Source organism: Centroberyx affinis, unplaced genomic scaffold (assembly GCF_046629955.1).
Source record: "Centroberyx affinis isolate AG114_WGS23_722 - 3 ecotype Tasmania unplaced genomic scaffold, CSIRO-AGI_Caff_v1 ptg001575l_1, whole genome shotgun sequence".
NCBI classification, from domain to species: Eukaryota; Metazoa; Chordata; class Actinopteri; order Beryciformes; family Berycidae; genus Centroberyx; species Centroberyx affinis.
The window spans coordinates 257,681-276,884 of record NW_027280025.1 but is presented as its reverse complement, the minus strand read 5'-3'; the positions used below and the strand labels follow the sequence as shown (position 1 = coordinate 276,884).

Genomic DNA, 19,204 nt, shown 5'->3' with positions numbered 1-19,204 from the left:
CACTGCCCCCCTCTGGCTGGCTGGCTGGCTGATGCTCCTCAAATAGTGAATGGGACATGGTTATTCCATTGATATATATATATGGCCATGGGAGACTGAATACATTTTGTTCCCTATCTAAAAGCAGAGGTTAACTCACTGAGAATTTCTGAATTAACAGCAGTGTGCTCAAATCATCAAACTAAAGAATAAGAAAACAATAATGAGATATTCTTGATTTTGTACCTTTGAATATTGGACCAAAAGCTGCTCCAAAAATAGCTTGTTTTAGCATGCTAGTCAATTCATCACAGGAAGCACAACAATCCAAATTGTACCTGATCTATTAACTGCTTGCCACTGAGCACCATTTGAACGTTTGACCTTCTAACACGGCTCATGACATTATGTTGACATTTAAAGTAATCCCTCCCATGGTTCCTAATCCCAGTGGCCACGGACGGCCCTGACCCATCCTCCGAGCTCAAGCCCCTCACGCTTCCACCACACAGACAGAGAGGCAGGGAGACAAACACAGCTCCAATGTTCAGACAGGTCAACAACACCGTGCTGCAGAGTTCATGTGGCTCAAGCCGTGCAACCTGGAAGGGCTTGTTGACGATTAAACACAAGCTCATAGCATTAAGGCGCTAGGCTTGCGTGTGCAATATGAAGCCTTGGTGCCAGAAAGTGATTGACATTTCCCCCACTGCAATTTACAGTCACTACACCATCTTTTCTACAGATTATTTTCGAAGACACAAGCCAAGGGCAATTAAGACTAACCTGCATCTGGAGTTGTGTGATGACAGAAAAGCCTCTACTGCATTACTTATAATGTGAAACAAAGCAGTATCATTTGCAGCACGTCTACACACTATTACTTCAGTCAGTGCACTTTAAAGGTAGAGTCTGGAGCATAATGCATCTTCCAGTGGGGTAACTTCTGCAGGCAGGATGGCACAAATGACGCTTCAACATACAACATGATTTAGCCCAGTAGGTTTCTATATTAACAAGCATTTTTGCATTTCCTGGCTTGCATTCATCTCTGGCTTTTACAGAAGACTCAACACTATTTATGTTACATAATCCAGCATTTGCTGTTTAACTGCATTTATGCCTGGAAACGAAAGTATTTTCAATTTGAAATCGCAGAAAGTTTCTCTTGTGCAATATGGCCAACAGATAAAGAGTGATGAAATGAGAGGTACAAGGTAACAACCCATTTATTTAGTGATACATTCTGCAAACTAGAAATTTTATTCAAACTTCAAAGGCTAAAAAATGAAAGAAAGGAGGGAGAGAAGGGGAGGAAACTCAGGGAGCAAGGAGAGAAATGCATCAATTCACAAGCGAGGAATGCAATTTGTTCAATCGACAACACAAATAGTACAATTTAGTTCAGGGAACAAAGCTTTTTTAAACATTTTCTTTTTTCTGCCATTCCTTTGGAGCTAGAACATAATACAAAATATACAGTTATTGAACTTTGTAAAATCACTCACAGAGGCCTCTGAGAAGCATTTGAATCAACATTGACAATACTTATCTACGGCACTCTAAAGCTATTCTTGAATGTAATCATAAATATAGCAGACATGAATGTATGTATGCACATTTTGAATGCTTTACGAGGTTACCATGTTAAACACTTGCATTTGTTAAAAGTATGACATCATCTGCAGTGAAAAAATTAAATAAGCTTTCAAGATCAAGATTCAACAAGGTAACATGGAAAAAAAATAGTATACAAATGGTTGAAAAGTTGTACCTTGTGACTACCAAGACAGAAAGTCACTTTGTTGAAACTGTAAGTACCCTAACATGGAGACGGGTTTTGATCTATGAGGACGTAATGTCAGCAGCATTAGTCCTCATAGTGTTCTGTTGAACAAGTACTTTAGGGGGCAACATGAGATTGGGTAAGGCAAATCGGTGAGCTTATTTATGAGCTGAAAAAGGTCAGCAAAGTGAGGCTCAGGTCTCCCTGCAAGGGGACATATGAGCCGCCACTAAGGGTCACACAGTAAACGCCACGACCGAGGTACATCAATATGTACAGGATGGCGAAAGCGTTAAAAATCTCTTCAACCTCCGCCAGGTAGACCTCTGTACAGGAATATACAGAACGCATTCCAGGCAAAGGTAACCCTGTAAATAGCTTTATAATCTTTTTTCTACAATAACAATTTTATGAAAAAAGCTGATTATACAGATGATCAGTGCATATGACTATTGTCATTTAGTCACACCTAATATCTCACACATCTCACATTTCTAAAACCCTGAACTTTGATACAATTCTAGATCTTTGAATTAAGTGAATATCACACAAGGGGACCAGATGGTGAAATTACACAAGCGAGGGTTTGGGGGTGCTGTTTGGGGGGGCGCTGTCTCACAAGACAAGGTCAATAGTGTTCCTAGTTACTAAAACAAGCCGTCACTTGCAGTGGCCACTTAAATCATTATTTCATATCAGACACTTCAGTCAAATACTGTACATAAGCATAGGCTTATCCCACTCCAATGGATCAGTGTAACAAGACCATAAGTTCTAGAAGAGAGACACAACAAGGCTTTAGAAAACTGCTCTCACTGATGTCGATCTCCAGAGAATGGACTGCTCTCTAAACAGTTTAGATCTACAAAACACAAGACAAACACACTTCCTATAAACGTTATGAGGTATTTCAGTTTCATGAATATTAAAACAAGGAGAGTGGATGCTTGGGATCTTTTTTTTTTGTTGTTGTTCATTTTTGTCGGGGGTGGGAGGGTGCACTGGAAGGTGAATATAATTTAAATAAAACACCCAGACCTGTGAAGCCAAGCCACTGTAAATATCTGCTAGCATTCTAACTTCAGCGAATTTTAGTAAAGACAGAAAGTTAACATCCACATTATTGATTCTCTGGAATTATTGAGATGAGTCAAATCTGCATTAAAGCACGATGCTTTATTAACCAGCATCATTTTAGGGCCACATCCTGAACTGTTGAATTTCCAGGGGGAAGTGCAGGAAAGTCCAGTGGGACGGGCATCTAAAATTAGGAGATGGCCCCCCGAGTTGTAGAGAAATATACGTACGTTCCTTATTAAGCTGGCAGAAAAATGTAATGACACGTTCCTATAAGAGTCATCAACACCTACCAAGTTCACAATAAGTAGTTGGGTGCTGAAAACTGGTTGACAATTAAGTGACCTCACTTACCAAAATACAAGCAATCCAGCGCAAAATTATACAGCTATACAGATGCTCTATAAACCTACTGCTTATCTAAATAAAAAAGCCAGTTTGAAATACACCGATAATAGCTTTCTCTCCAATCTGAGGTTATCAAATACAGTGAATACATTGCCTTTAAGAGTTGAGATTTTAATCGTTTACATCATGTAGGTAAGTATATTAAGTATTGTACCAAAAAGAGATGGGTTAAAAACAATATTCTAAACACAACAGCTTAAGTATGGTGGGTTTTAGTAGTCTGCTCTGTAATTGTGGTTTTTTCGAGAGGGAATATTGAATGAAAGTACATTTTGATGCAAACAAATTCACAAGAATTCAGTTTCCCCATCTCAAGAGGGCCTGAACTACTTCCATGTGTTTTTTGAGCCGTTAGAATTATGACTATGTTGTTATTTGTGTTTACAGAAGTGTGATTTAGTTTCAGCTGTTTGAGGCTACATTAACTGTCTGCTTGGAAATATCGTATGCTGAATGTTAAATTCAAAATCAAGTCAGTGTCGCTCTAAGGCCTGGACATCTTTTAAGTGTTAAATCTGACAGCTAGTTCCTCTGACCTTTGTATAATATTGTGATTCTTGCAATATGGGCTTGGCAATGACAACGTCTAAGCGGCCTTTGGCCATTTTGCCACAAACGCACATTAGGAAAGCAGTTAATTGAGGACCTTCCTGAAACTGAACAAGTGAAACTCTGTGTTCTGTGAAAGATATAATAACTCACCATGCACCACTGACCCAAATGCAGTGAAATAGTTAGGATTGTCACTTAGATTAACAAAGAATTATAAATTTAGTACATTATGCTCTGTTACATAAATAAAACTGTCCAAACCCTGAGTAGAGATCAGAGGGACACCAAAAGAGGGAAAACTTTTTATGCCTAAATATTCAAACTAATAAATCAACCATCCCAAGACAAAACAGAATCGCATTTTGTCCACGGCAAAAAACTAAATCAAGCGACATGATTTATTCCTTGAAAGTTTAAGTCAAAAATATATACATACATAAATTTCAAACAATGCAATTTTAGACAATTAATGGCAGAAAATAAATCTGAAATAAAACCATTTCTCTTCAAGAAATATATCTACTGTGTGTGTTAAATACAGATTTAGTCAGTGACTATTCCATCTTTTAAAAGAAGGGAAAAATTAACTGCAAATCAACCCACAGATCATACACTATAGCAGCAAACTGTATTGTGCTCTGGCTTCTGGTGCAGTGGGGGAGGGTTCTAAGCAGAGCAAACACGATGGGAATAAAAAGGTGCTATACAACCATGAGACCTCATTGCAGTTAGCGGATTTGTTCTTGGTTTAAATCTCCAAATAAAGACCATTTGAAAAGAAGAACAACCTTGGAAGTCAAGAGTCAACAGTTTCTCCTACCTCCAGACTGGTTAACGGGTGATTCTCTCCAAAATAGTCAGTGCTTAAACTGTTCACATCAGTCAAATTAGCAGATGATGTTAAAGGTGTGAGCTAAAATTCTATCTGTACCACATACAAAATCTGAATCTTAAGGAAAAAAAAACAACAACAACTTGGCATAGGAGGTCATAAAGCTGAAACAAGAGATCATAAATCATATGGCACCCATGATGGGCATTGGTAACAATGTATTTTTAGGAAATTATATTCAAACATGACACAAAGATCGGTGTGTAAACTAGTCAAAGCCCTGACTAGCTCTAAACCTTTATACACCATGGGTAAATTGAACTACTTGTGTCATCTCAGTTTACAATATCGTTATGATATATAGCTTGAAGTTGTTCAAATAGCATTACAGCATGTAAACTGTGTTATCCAAAGCTTTTGGAATAAGGAGTAGTGAAAGCCTATTTTGTCTTGATATGGAAAGATGGCTGAAAAGGGCAGACAATGGGTAAGCACTGGGACAGCAGTTCCCTTAAGCTCCAGCCTGTGTTGGTTTGCTATCTGAACTACCATAGCAAAGTTAAGTTAGAGTTGCACATACAGATCTACCTCTACACAAACACACGTGCGCACATACATACACACAAGCACCCACGCACGCTTGCAAGTACATATCTATCCGCACAGACAAACGTGTTAACAGGGGTCTCGATGAGCTTTATCTTTATACAATGAAACTCCTTTTTCATCGTCTGCCTTAAGGAGATGAAAAAAACATTTCCACTCCACACTTCCAAAACGACTGAGAAACACTTTGCCATTATTACTTGAGCATGTACAGAAAACCACATACAAAAATAAAATACAATAAAAAAAAGCACAGGAGAAAGAAAATAATTAGGATTTGAATGGTTTGATATAGAGAGCTTACTGTGCTGTCAACCTATACAATTTACCCGTTTCTTAAAGGAGCAAAGACTAACTAAAAAAAAAAAAAATAAAAAAAAAAAAGCAAAAGCGGAAAGACATAGTGCCTGGAGGACAAACAGTAATATTCACTGAATAGACATTTGTTAGAACTCCAGAAGAGCAGGAAAAGGCAGATAGTGCATAAAAGGTTCTCTTTTTCATTTCTTTCATTTTTTAACTTAAAATCAAGCTGCATTAAATACAGGCTTTTTGTACAGGACAATTGCACTTCACAAAAACAGAAATATACAAACACACACAAGGAAATGTGAATCAAATTAATTACAGCAAAAAAAATAATCTTACTACTTAAGCTGATTATTTAAAAAAAAAGAAAAAAAAGAAAGAAGACCTGGTGGACTCACTTGTTATGGATTACTTTAGAGGGGAGTATTAGGGTGGGTGAACATAAAGGGGAGACAAGACGGTGGGGATCCTGAACTCCAGAGTGGACTGGTGCTGCACTATTCCAGGGTTGTGTGCATGCATCTCCTCTTCCTCCTCCTCCTCATCCCATGAAATTCCCTTCTTAGAAACCAAATGCTCAGAGTGGCGGAGAGACAGACTGCTGAGCTGAGCTGCTGTGGGTCTTGAGAGGATGGTGGTTTGTAAACTCTATGCTGTGTTAGTGGTAGGAGGTTGTGTTACCACATGTCGTCTGTGGACGCTGAGTCCTTGACAAGAGAGGAAAGGAAGGAAAAACCCTTCAGACTCGGGGTCTACATCCATGGGATCTCTGTATCAACAGCTGGACAGGCTTAATCATGTATGTATGATATATATTGCCAGATAATAAACGTCATCCAGGAGTTGATATCGAGATCTTTAAGTATCAACAGCAATTTTTAAAACCATCCTATTTCTACAAATAAATGCTTTTAAGATAAAACAATAAATCATTATTTTGCCAAATATACCTTTGTTTATGAATGCAGTATAACAACTGGCCAAGTGTACAAGACAACTACAAAAATACAGGAACTAGAAGTAAACTGTATAGCATCTCTCAAAAATTAAGACCTTCAAGTTACTAAAAAATTATGTCCTTTGCACCATGTGAAGTTAGTGTGTATTAACCATGTGTAATATAGTAAACAGCTGGCTGGTTTTGTGATTTATTTTTCAATTAGCTTTGGCAAACTACCATTCCTTCACACATGACCCTTACAAATAATTATTTTAAAGGGGCCCTATTACAGGAATTTAACTTTTCCTTTACTTATAAACATATATGATCAATAATGTTTAATGAACACATTGTTAAAATATTAATTTGTTTGAGTGGTTAAATTTAAAGTTATTGCCTTTTCAAACATCCTTCCTTTCTTACAGGCAGTTTCAGACCTCCAGTCAACGCATCACAACTGGGCCTGGTCCTGATTGGCTCCCCTCACTAAAGACTCACTGAAATCAGCCAATCAGGGTCTAGTACTGTGCCTGATCTGCCTGTGAGGACTTAGTCTTCAAATTCATTTTATAAATACCCTTTTAACTAAACTACATTTATTTGCAAAACATCATGAAGAACATTATTCTTTTCCTGAGCCATAGTATATTTTAAATCAAAAGCATGAAAACTGAATAATATGGGACCTTTAACACGCCTCAATAATTATTTGGTTCTCTAATTTCGCCAAACAGGTCATTTGTTGCCATTTGAAAAAACATCCACCTTCACAATCCAAGGACCATTCTGGTGGTTGGTGAGCATTTTGCTCAATTTTTAAATTCTCCATTATTTCTATTATTTAATGGCATGTGTGTTACTGTGCATTCACACCAAATGCGAAGCAAATTTTTCACGCGGCGCGATTACATACAAAGTCAATGCAAAGACGCGTATAACGCAGATGGCGCGACATGAATGACGCAAAATTCGCCTCAGTCGCGTATTCGCGCGAGTTGAAATTTTTCAACTTGAGCGGAAAATTCGCGTGACACTGTGCCGCGAAAGCCTATCAGCATTGAGATTCTCCCAACGTCACTGACGTCCTGGCGTTGAATCACAAAATGGAGGATAAGCTAATAGTAGCCATCTGTGGGCTCCCAGAGCACAAGTCTCCTGGCATACAGAGAGCGTAACAAAAAGGAGAGGGCTTGGAGAAAAGTCAGTGAGGAAGTTGGACTACCTGTTAAGTTCTGAAAATATGTGTCTGTTATTTTATTCCAGCTATCGGTTGTACATTACTATGAACCAAGTTAGCACAAGCATTAGCCCCAGTTAGCACAACCGTTAGCACAGCTGGCTTTCCCGGCATAACATTACTTGAATATTCGCGGGTTGTGTACTTGTGTTACTCGCGCGAGTAACGTGAGTAAACACAAATGATCCCGCGGTCAAACTCGCGCGAGTAACGTGAGGCGAAGATTCGCTTTGCGTTTGGTGTGAACGCACCGTTACTCTACATAGAGTTTCAATGTCACATTCCTTCTGCTGCTTACAAGATCCATTTGATTTTAAACAAACATTCCACTGATGGACAGTCTCAGTAATCCAAAGCCACAGACTATATGTGAAACTATAGTTCACAGGGACTGGTCCCCTGTTCATACAAACCAAACAACGTAACTGGAGAAAGCCTAAATTCCGGTGAAACAGTAGCATGGATCCAGCCCCATGAATCACACAATTCCATTCTTAATTGAATTTGCTTGTTAACCATGTGCACATTTCACAATTCCTGGGACTGGCAGTCTGAAGCTGAAGTTTGAGCAACAGGCAACAGGGACACTGGTTGGACTGAATAACTAGTGGAATGGACGCCGTTAGTCTGTATGCCTACATTTATAAAGCCATATTGCAGTGTGATTGGTCAGGCTCAGGATATCATTGGTCCTGGCCATGATGTATTCAGTAAAGCAGCCCCAAAGACACATGAGCCAGTATTATGAACTGCGAAATTCAAATGGTCACATGCTTGACAAACAAATATGGATGAAAACAAAAACAAAAACAAAATTGAGCCATTCATGGGGCTAGATTCAGGCTATGAAATAGAGGTGTGACATGGGTAAATGAGCAAAATGGTCATGTACACAAGTATGGTCGTTTAAACTTGAAAAATGTTCCTGCCCTCTTAAGGATTTCTTTTATGCTCTTTTCAAAGGGCAATGTTTGAAAGCCTATTTTTGATAAACAATGCGTTATTTGAGTTATTAAACACATATTGTGAGTATTAACATTTAGTCCTGGGTAGAACAACGCAGAAAACCCATTACAACACGAAAATCACTACTGCCTAAACAATTGATGCCCTTTCACTTCTACACTTCAACATAAACTTGGCATTAGAACGGTAGAACGGTAAATGTCAAAATTGATCCATTTGGTACAACACTTTTGGTTCAGGACACCCATGTGAACAGGATGATTTTTTGGTTTAATCGTGGCTAATGATTTGCTCAGTAAATTGATTAACTACAGGCTAAGAGCTAAAGCACATGTTGGCTGTGTCTGCTATTATTCTCATGACTGATGAAACTGTCATGTTGGATGAGCATTTTCTGTGGGATACATCACTGAAAATCATACAGTACTGTGCAAAAGTCACCCTAGAATATTTTTATATAAATTTTGTCTTAGATGTTTATTTATTTGTTTTCTGCATTCTTGTGGCAGCAACGTTAGCTGAACTCAAACAAGAAGTGACAAGTGATATTAGCAAGAAATCCTAGTATGGACTATCTACTAAGTCAACATTACGAATTTTTAACTTGAGCTTAATGTCACTCCCCTAAAAATTCTAAGTGTTATATTTATTTTATGTTATATACATATATAAGCTATCTGAAAAGTGAGAGCTAAAATTGGGTTGTAAACAAATATATAAAAAAAGGGAAATGTAGGGCCACAATTGTATTTTTTGCTCCACTGCCAAAAACAAACACCACAACTACTGTCCATAAAAGCACAATCCAGACCTTTAGGCTCATTTTATGCTTGTGAAAAAAAATCATAGATCATAGATTGTGCCTTTTGACAGCCGATATATTTCATTTCATTTTGAATGCTACTACACTGTCCCAAAATAAAGGCAAGATGTCAGACTTACTTCACTTGAGAGACAAACTGCTTGTTTAGCATCTGTGAAACTAGTGTAATTTCAGGACCAGTATAGGGCCATCCCAGTCAGTGATTTTAGATCTAGCCCCCTCCTGTTTTTTTTCTTCATTACGCCACTGGTGGGTAGGCCGTTCTCAAATGTGATCACAACAAGCCAAAAGGTGAATAAAAATGTCTGTGCATTGCCAAGTCTGTTCCCTGGATCCTTGTCAATCATCAAAAAATACACCCAACTTGGACAGTTCACATAAGCTATAACATGATTTGTACCCGTGCTTGATTATAACCCATTTTCAAAGGTAAGTAGGCAATCGAAGATGTCATGTAACATATCTGATTGCATATGGGTCGATTTATAAAGAATTCTAAAGGAACCAAACCAATAAAATAGCATGAGGCAAGTGTCAGCTACTAATTTAAGGCAGAGTCAGCATTATGCCATTATCATGCACATGCCCGACTACCTTTTCACTAAGCGCATCTACTTGCATACACTGAATTATCAGTTTGATTCTTCAACAAGACGTAATGGAGTTTGCACTATTCCCAGAATTGGTGACAGAACGTTCAGTTCGTCTCTCCTAAACGGCTAAAACATGACTGATAGACCAGTTCGGTATGTTCAATAGACAGTGATGTCAAACCAGGAAAGAGCCGACACCTTCTGTTGAAACAGAGCTACATGAAACTAAAGGGGTTGACTCAAGCCAGGCTGTTTTGTATTATGATGAGTTGAGTGGAAAATCAAAAAATTGATGACAATAAGTGTAATGTATAGTGGAAAGACGTGAAAAAAACAAAACAAAAAAACATTTACAACTAGAACATTGTTCCTGTCTTTGCTCAATAGACTGACAGTGGCAAAAGGCATTTCTGGCACTAGGTGTCAATTGAACTTTCAATGAAACCAGCAGGCCTTCCTGGATTCAAACCCTTTTCCAGTTTCCACTAAATAATTATTAGTCATTTCAGTTCACAAAATAGTCATATTTACAACTTTTATACCATGATATTAACATGAGGGATAGATATAATAATGACATCTTTTCAAGCTTTGCTTAAATTTTTTTTCAGAATTATAATTAAGTACTGTACAGTATTGTACAACATACTTGTTTTGTTATTCAGAAACTTCTGCCAATGATGTCCTTTCAAATATGTCCTTTATTTTAAGACCTTCTCTCACATTGCTGACATTTTTTAAAAGGGATTATCAATATCTCTTTTTTTGGAACCATTCTTAGTCCCCTCCATTAACGCTTTCCCTTGTTGAGACAAAAAAAAAAAAAATAGCATTTGAATGATCAGAGGTTATTAAATGATTGTGCCAAAATACAAGGTGGAAATCTGTGATGTGGAGGTCTAGAGACTTGTTTTAAAAAGCAGAACAATGATTCAGAAGTGACACAAAAGAAGTTATAGTTGGCAGGTAATGGACGTTTCAAACTAGGTCTGTCAGCCCACTTAAATTTCAATGTTGTGATTGTTGTTGCTCAGAAAAATAGCTCACATGGTCCAACCCTGAAGAGTAGTAGTAGCATCTGTTCAATAATTACCACTTCATCATAATGGCCTTCCACTTTCAAAGGCAACAATCCATCTGATTTCATGGAAATAATACTGGAGTTGTTGCAAAGTGGGATTATGTTTCGTCAATGCAGGATCGTTACCTTCACAAGAGTTCATATAAAATACCTACCAGAGTCTCCAGGGTTAGTCACAGTTTACACACAAAGAAGGAGAGAAAGTATTGAGCTGCATTGACCTGTTGCTGCCGACCATATGGCCACTGTATGCATTCATTGTTCTCCCATTTTACTTGTAGGGATTTTAGATGAGCTGACACACTATTGACCTATTTGTGTGTTATGACATAGATCCTCCAATAATAGACCACTGCATCTGACTACATAATCTGATCAATTACAGTCCCTTCAGAAAGTATTTAACCCCTTCAACTTTTACTGTATTTTGTGGTGTTACAGCCTGAATTCAAAAACTGAAATGTTTTGAGTCCCAAAGTATTAAACTACTTTGCAATGACAAATTTAGTTAAAGTGCATCCAAATTCTTTTGAATAATAATAATAATAATAATAATTGAGATGTCAACTTGATTAGAGTGCACCTATGGCCAATTCAATTGATTGGACATGACTTAGAACGAAACACCTATAACTGGCCACAGATGACAGTGTATGTCATTTACAGAAACAAACAGAAACTCTACCATGAAGCCCAAGGAACTGCCCATACAATTAGAGACAATTGAGGAGGCAAACTGTAGATCTGGGGAAGGGTATAAAACAATTCTTAAAGTGTTGGGAGCTTACAGAGCACAGAATGCTCAAAAACTGTGAAATGGAGAAAATATGGAGGTGCTGAGATTTCTAGAGCTGGTTGTCTGACCAAACTAAGCAACCAGGCAAGAAGGACCTTGGTCAGAAAGGAGACTAAGAACTTCACAGATCTGGGCTGTAAGGTAGGACGACCAGAGGGAAGCCACTCTTGGGGAAAAAAAGGCACGACAGCACACCTGGAGTTTGCAGAAGGCATGTGAAGACTCACAGCATGAGACAAAAGATTCTGTGGTCTAATGACATGACCACTGAACTCTTAAGCTGTACTGCTAAGCACTATGACTGGGGGAAAGCTCATAACCAATCTATCACCATGCCTCCCGTGAAGCATGGTGGTGACAGCATCGTGCTGTGTGGGGGCTTTGCAGCAGCAGGTACTGGGGTACTTGTAAGAACAGAGGGAACAATGAATGGAGCAAAATACAGAGAAATTGTTGAGGAGAAGCTGGGTCAGAGTACCAAAGACCTTAGACTGGAGGGACTGTTTATGTTCCAACAGGACAATGACCGTAAGCCTAAAGCCAGATCAACTCGAACGGCTTCAGAAGGAGGAATGACTTTAAGATAACTCCCCATCCAACTTGACCGAGGTGCTTCTAAAAAGTGTTGACTCCAAGGGTTGAATACATATTTAAATGAGATATTTCTGCATTTCATTTTCAATAAATTTGCATTTTATTGAATTATGGAAAGTTTTGTATAGATTGGTGACAGAAAAATCTAAATTTAATCCATTTTGAATTCAAGCTACAACACCACATAATATAGAAAAAGTCAAGGGCTTGACCACTTTCTGAAGGTACTGTAATTTTTTAGATTACTCCATTTGTTGAAGTAATTTTAAAAGTCGATCCCCATACAAAGATGCAACACTGAAACAAAGTGCCAGTTTTCACTGTCAAGGACCAAAAGACATGTGCACGATGACAAGTAGCTGACCCAGTGAGCTTATCTGCTTATTTGAAAGCACAGTATCTCAATGGACTGGGGCAATAGCTTTGTGGTCTGTCTGCGTTCACATAGGCCACAGGAACGATGAGCAAAGTTCCCTCTACACCAGTGGTGCCCAGTCCATGGAAGAGTATGCAGGTTCTCATTCCAACCAACCATATACCACTTCACTTAGCTCTTCCCTATCTAAAAATCAATTTTGACTATGAATTACATTCTAAACAGATATAAATTCTATCTGGAGTTTTTTCCCCGTTATTCAGTTTGTGAAAAAGATTGTAGTTGGTGTTCTGCTGATTCTTGCCATTCACTGAGTAAAATAAATCAATTTTAAAAATATGGGTTTTGATGCATTCGACAGGCAGGTTGATATTCAAATTCCTTATGATTTTTTGACATTCCACTGCAATTCAAATATTGAAATTCATTCTGACAGCCTTAATGTGGTGTGAGATTCAAATCTTTTGGCATAGAACATGTAATGCAATTGTGCACCTGTGGCTCCTTGTCAAAATTAAAACAAGTTTTACTAGGTCTATTTAAGGGACACAATGTGACCGTGCTCTGCTGGTGTCAGTCATACAGCAATATTGTAGTATTGCCACAATATAATGATTCTTTAATTTATTTCCTCAGGTTTGCAGGGGGCTGGAGACTGTCCCATCTTATCCCAGCATACCACACAGGTCACTAGTCCATTGTTTTTTTCTGATTGTATTTTAGAAATTGCCACTCCATTCCATTATAGCCCTAACACTTGACCACAAAGCTATTTTCTTGATCCATCTTGTTAAATAGTAATGGCACACATTACCACAAAAGGTTGAAATTTGCTGGTCACACATCAGGAAGCGTGCACACTCAAACAAAGCACACCTACAGGGAGTTACATTTTTCAGCTAGACAAGCTGGGATACTTACTGTGTCATCACTTCGGTAGGGGTTCAGTTTGTTGTACACCGCTTCAATAACGCTTCGTCTGAGGGGAAACAAAACAAAACAAAAAAACAGTACAGGTTAGCTTTCATGAAAATAAGGGAAAATAAAAATTTGTGCTCAATGATCAAACTCGGACAATAACCAATTCTGTCAGAAATTTACAAAAAGACCCCAAACAAAATATTGATTCTAATCACAAAGCTGACTCACTTGCTTGCCAGCTCTCCTCCAGGAGGGAGGTTTGGGATGCTCTCAGATGCTAACGTCCGCATTACATGGACCAAATCCGGGACTCCTTCTTCACCCTGCTTCTTGATGATCTCTGTTGGAGAACAATGAGAACAAAATCATATTCAGTCACATGGGTAGAAAATGTAAAAATAAATATCTGATTGAATTGTGCGATTAAACGCATTCCCTTTCACTCACTTCCATTATTACATGAGGTCTATACTCCACTTGCTCTACAGCAAGTGATGTGATTTTAAGGAGGCAGCTATTAGATTTATTGAGACAACAGGATGCATGAAAACGACAATTTGGTATTTTATTTTACTCTGTATCTATAATCATTTCATGAAGCGGAGCTTTTGCCTGTTCATTTTATAAAATGCAAAAACAAGTATATTATAAACTATGAACCAGTGAACCACACATTGGCATTCTAAGATATGAGGCCATCATAACCATAAAAAGGCACAAAAGTGCTACGAGTAGCTCAGTAGACTACTGTAAAGTGTAACATCTGTGTGTTTGTGTGTGTGCCCTTACTTTTGGCTTGCAGCATAGAGGCTTATACCGAGACCATTATCGATAGAGCTTATCAAAACCAATACTTATCAATACTCTTAATGACACTCTACTCCACTGACGTAATGGAGTGTGACTGTACAGCACTGATCCTTGTCCACCCATCACTAGTTACTGCTAATTTGATACATTTGTGATTTCAAATATGTTTTTTTTCCAACCTCATAATGAGAAGGTATAAGGGTGTTTGATAAGAGGCTGGTAACTGGGGTTGAGGATCAAGGTCATCTACCTACAGTAGAAAAATATTAACCAGAATTTGGTTTTACATACAAGCAGTTCTCTCTGGTTGTCGGGTCAGTACAGGACAACAGCTGTAAAGATTAATTCCAAAATGAGATAGCTACTATTTTGAAAATGTGACTCATTCACACAAAATGATTGCTAGCATCAGTGTATAATTAAATGTAGATTATTATTGCTATTAGCCAACTTTACATCTTTTCTTAGAAAAAATATCATATTTGATGGTATAACCATTTCTATTCCCCAAAACCGAATGAACCCTTTGCACATTAGATTTGTGTCACTAAACTTGCTATCATTTAGCTATAACACCAAGACGAATCTCTTGTGTAGCAATTGTGAAGGGAATGGGAGTTACCACTCGAGCAAGCGATGGCTGCGGCTTGACTAGTATCTATGGATAGAAATTAAGAGCGATTCAAAACTGCTACCAGGTAGCAAGTCACCTTGCCATTTTTTTTTTGTTTCACTAAGTTCACACTTTTGGACTTTTTTATTTTGGTAACAAGGCATGTTACCAATCTTTTTTAACATATATTGCACCTAGCATGTATTTCCGTTTGCTTTAGTAAAGTTGGCCCACACTTCCAAACGGTTTCACCTCTCCACCATGACTCAAATGCACAGAACACTGTAGATTGTTACATTTGTTGGTAGGGGCCTGCTAAAAAGTGTCATTATGCTGGTCTATAAAGGAAATGCCTGAGAAGTTGTGTGTGAAATAATGAAAATAATTTACACAGTTAAGAACTAACAGCAGTTATGTTTTATCCAGGAGCTTATTGGTGTTTCTCTTCTAACCAGGGTCCAAAATTAACACCCGCCAAGAGCCAGCTGCTGATAAAAGTTGTTTCTGATGGATAAATCGATAAGGGTTACACCCACCACGCTGGCTGGTAACTTTTTGAGATGATAACATTTAAATTGCCTTGGGTAAACGCAGTCATTGGTCTTTGCCTGTTCTCAAACTCTGGTCACCGTACACACTCTCTGACAAGGAGAAAATCAAATCAAAAGAAGAATTATGAAAAATGAATTTATATTAATAAATTATTTTCGCCAGTAACAATAATTGTTGGCAGGTGAGCAAAAAAGGTTAATTTTGGACACTGGTTCTGACGAATCAGGAACCAGTATTTAATTCTGTACTGGTTCTCAATACCCAATCCCAGGCTGAGAAGCGTGCATAACTACTATTTTTCCCCCTACCTTCTACTCTGCTCTCCAGGTATTTATCCAGCTCCGCCTCCCGTTTCACAGCTTCTGGAGATACCTTTGGGGCCCCTGGAAAGCAGATTAGCACAACACTCATATTGTCCCGGCTTCCCTGTTGAAAAAAAACAAAGAACAAAATATGCAGATGTCATGTAAATCAATCATGATACCAAAAACAAGTCAAGTGTATTACTAATGCCACTGTTCATTTTGTGAGCGTTGCCATACCTTGTACAAGCAGGTGTCAACAATTTCATTGCAGACTCTTTCGAGATCATCTGTCACCTCTAGCCTGGACCTGACAAACTCACACAGTTCCTCATTGGCCATGACATCCCAGATGCCATCACAGGCTAGCACAATGAACTCATCTTCCCCCTCACATCTCTCTATTGCATAGACTTCAGGCTCAGGTGAGACGAGCTGCTCTGTGGGGCCCTTTCCATGCACGCATTTGTAGTCGAAGTCTCCCAGAGCCCGTGACACAGCTAGAGACCCGTTAACTCGCTGGATCATGACTGAGCCGCCAGCATTCTGGATCCTCTCCTTCTCCAGTGGGTTGCTGGGCTTGTGATCCTGTGTGAAGAAGTGCACAGCTCCACCCCGGCTGAGGAGTCCCCGCGAGTCTCCGCAGTTGATGAAGTAGACGTGGCCTGGAGAAATCATCACCCCTACTGCAGTGGAGCCGCTGCGGTCCACACCATGCTTCTTCTCAGAGATGGTCCGCATGTGTTCATCGATCTGCAGGAACCCTGTGCGGATTCCGCTCTTCACACTATCCACGGAGGGCTCTTCCTCCAGAGCGCTCTGGAAGTCTGGGTTGCTCGTGATGTGCTCCAGCAGGTGCTCACAGCAGTACTTGGCCACCTGGGAGCCAGCGTGCCCATCATAAACAGCAAAGAAGGACCAGAGGTCGAGACCATGAGGCAGACCAATTACAGCCGTGTGTGCATCTTCCATCTCTACCCGCCAGCCCTGCATACTACTCAGACCATAGTTCAGGTTGTTACCCTCACCGTGGGCATTGTACTTTTCCATCTTTGGCTTGTCCAAAAACGCCCCCATTGTGTCCCTCTTAAAACCTACAAAACAAATAAAAAGAATGAAATCTATTTAGAGAGACACAAATGTATGTTCTGATATCACCAACAACTAGGAACTGTGTGGGAATGTACTGCTTCCATTCAACTTATTAGGCAGAAATTAATTAGACATGTTCAAGATCATTTTCCAAAAAATAATATGTATGTTGAGTACTGCATAGAAGGAGAAAAATTCTAATATAAATTGGGTAAAAACAGATGGCACGGCTGTCATCCTTTTATGGCAAAAAGATTAGCATCTTGGAGCTGAGTTCAGGCACCCTGCTCTAGTCTAAAAATAGTAGACCTGGGTACATATTTGGCTACATATTAGGCACACTGAATGCTAGTATAGATCAAATTAAAACGCCCTATAACCACTGGGTGATCAAGGCAACATTAAAAGTAATATTACCAACTACTTAATAGTATTTTGAATATACCACTGGGCAGCATCTATCTGACCCTCGCACTGCAGAGCAGCTCAACACACTAGCTACTTAGGTTAACGCTAACGTCATTCTAAGCTAATGTTAAATGCCTGCATAACGTAAGCTAGCTAACCGACTGGCTGGTTACTCGTTAACTTAAGCACAAAACAATTTCGTGACATTTGACAAATCTAACTAATGCTAACGTTACCTTAGTGGTGTGCTAAGTTACAGCATTAGCAAACTGACAAAGAAGGGGGGCTTTCGCTCTTGGCGATTAACTTAAAAAGTTAACAACTCTGTGGCAAGAGCACAACCAAAATAAACAAACACCCTTGCCTCGTTGTGGGCCTTGACCCTTGTCCCTCACAGCTAACTTTGACAGGCCTCTCCCTACCATCGTTAGCCAGGCAAGGAGAGCCCGCGGCCTTGCTACTATCGCTAAATGCTAACACAGCTAGCTAACCAACTAACGTTGCTCAACAGCATTTTGACAGTTAGCTTACGAGTAAACATCATGCAGTCGTTATCCGTTATGACTTACCAAGTATCCAAAATATCGGTTAACAGCAACAGAAGCTGCGACAGTGGCAAGGACTGACTGGTCGCAGTTCACACCAGAGAGGGTACACCGACGAGATGAGGGGGTTTTGCGGTTTAGCTAAGCTAGCTAGCTAGTTAGCTAGCAATCGTCACTCAGACTCAGTGCATATAAATTGTGTAAGTGCGGAGCTCCCTGTTTGCGTACGCCCGTGATGCATTACATTATCTCAGTTGGCGATCTAAGGTATATTCTAATAGATTTTCTTTTCAAATTGTGGGCCGGAGCTTTTTGTGGCCAAATAGAGAGAAGCCGAAACGTTTGTCCCAGCCTCTCCACTTGACAGCTTGACAGCTTGCTAGCTAGCTGCTGAGAAGCACAGAGCCAAACAGAAATAGAGGACCCGGATGTTGCAGGTTGCGTACTTGAAAACATGACATCATCCCAGAAGAGCTCTGGCTGCTCTGGCAGTTCTGGCAGATACAGTAATGTGTATACAGGGGTTCCTAAACTTTTTAATGTCAAGGACCCCAGTTAGATACACATTAGATCCATTTGATGACCCCATTTGGGACCCCATCTGAGAGGGATTCTGTGGTTACATCATATGACTTAACCATAATTTAACCATAACTGTCTACACTGGAAGTGGAGAGATTACAGTGGACAGTCACAAATCCCAAACCAGGGTAACCATTTTATACACTCTCATTGTGCTAATTTCTAATGAACAAAGTAACAGTAAAATTGGACTTATGTCATTTTGCAAGGACAAGCCCCTTAAGGACCCAGGGGTACCTGGACAACGGTTTGGGAACCACAGGCTTGCACAACAGATCTACAGATGCAATTGTTAAAAAAGAAGAAACATTAAGAAATGAAGAGTCCTACAGAAAACTTTGGCCTTGAGACCTTGACGTAGGACAGTTGGATCAATATTTGTGAACAAGTATCTCACTGGGCTCAAAATACCAAGACATTAATC

General features: G+C 39.2%; 1 protein-coding gene across 1 annotated transcript; it reads right to left on the bottom strand.

Annotated features, from left to right (window-relative positions):
* Positions 1-1,190: 1,190 nt before the first annotated feature.
* ppm1aa (protein phosphatase, Mg2+/Mn2+ dependent, 1Aa) lies at positions 1,191-18,560 on the bottom strand. Its single transcript, XM_071527745.1, has 6 exons — positions 18,223-18,560; positions 16,394-17,247; positions 16,160-16,277; positions 14,105-14,216; positions 13,877-13,934; positions 1,191-6,256 (listed from the first exon to the last, which is right to left on the bottom strand). Exons 2-6 carry the CDS (start codon positions 17,228-17,230, stop codon positions 6,227-6,229), a joined length of 1,155 nt encoding a protein of 384 aa, XP_071383846.1. The 5' UTR covers positions 17,231-17,247; positions 18,223-18,560; the 3' UTR covers positions 1,191-6,226.
* Positions 18,561-19,204: the final 644 nt, after the last annotated feature.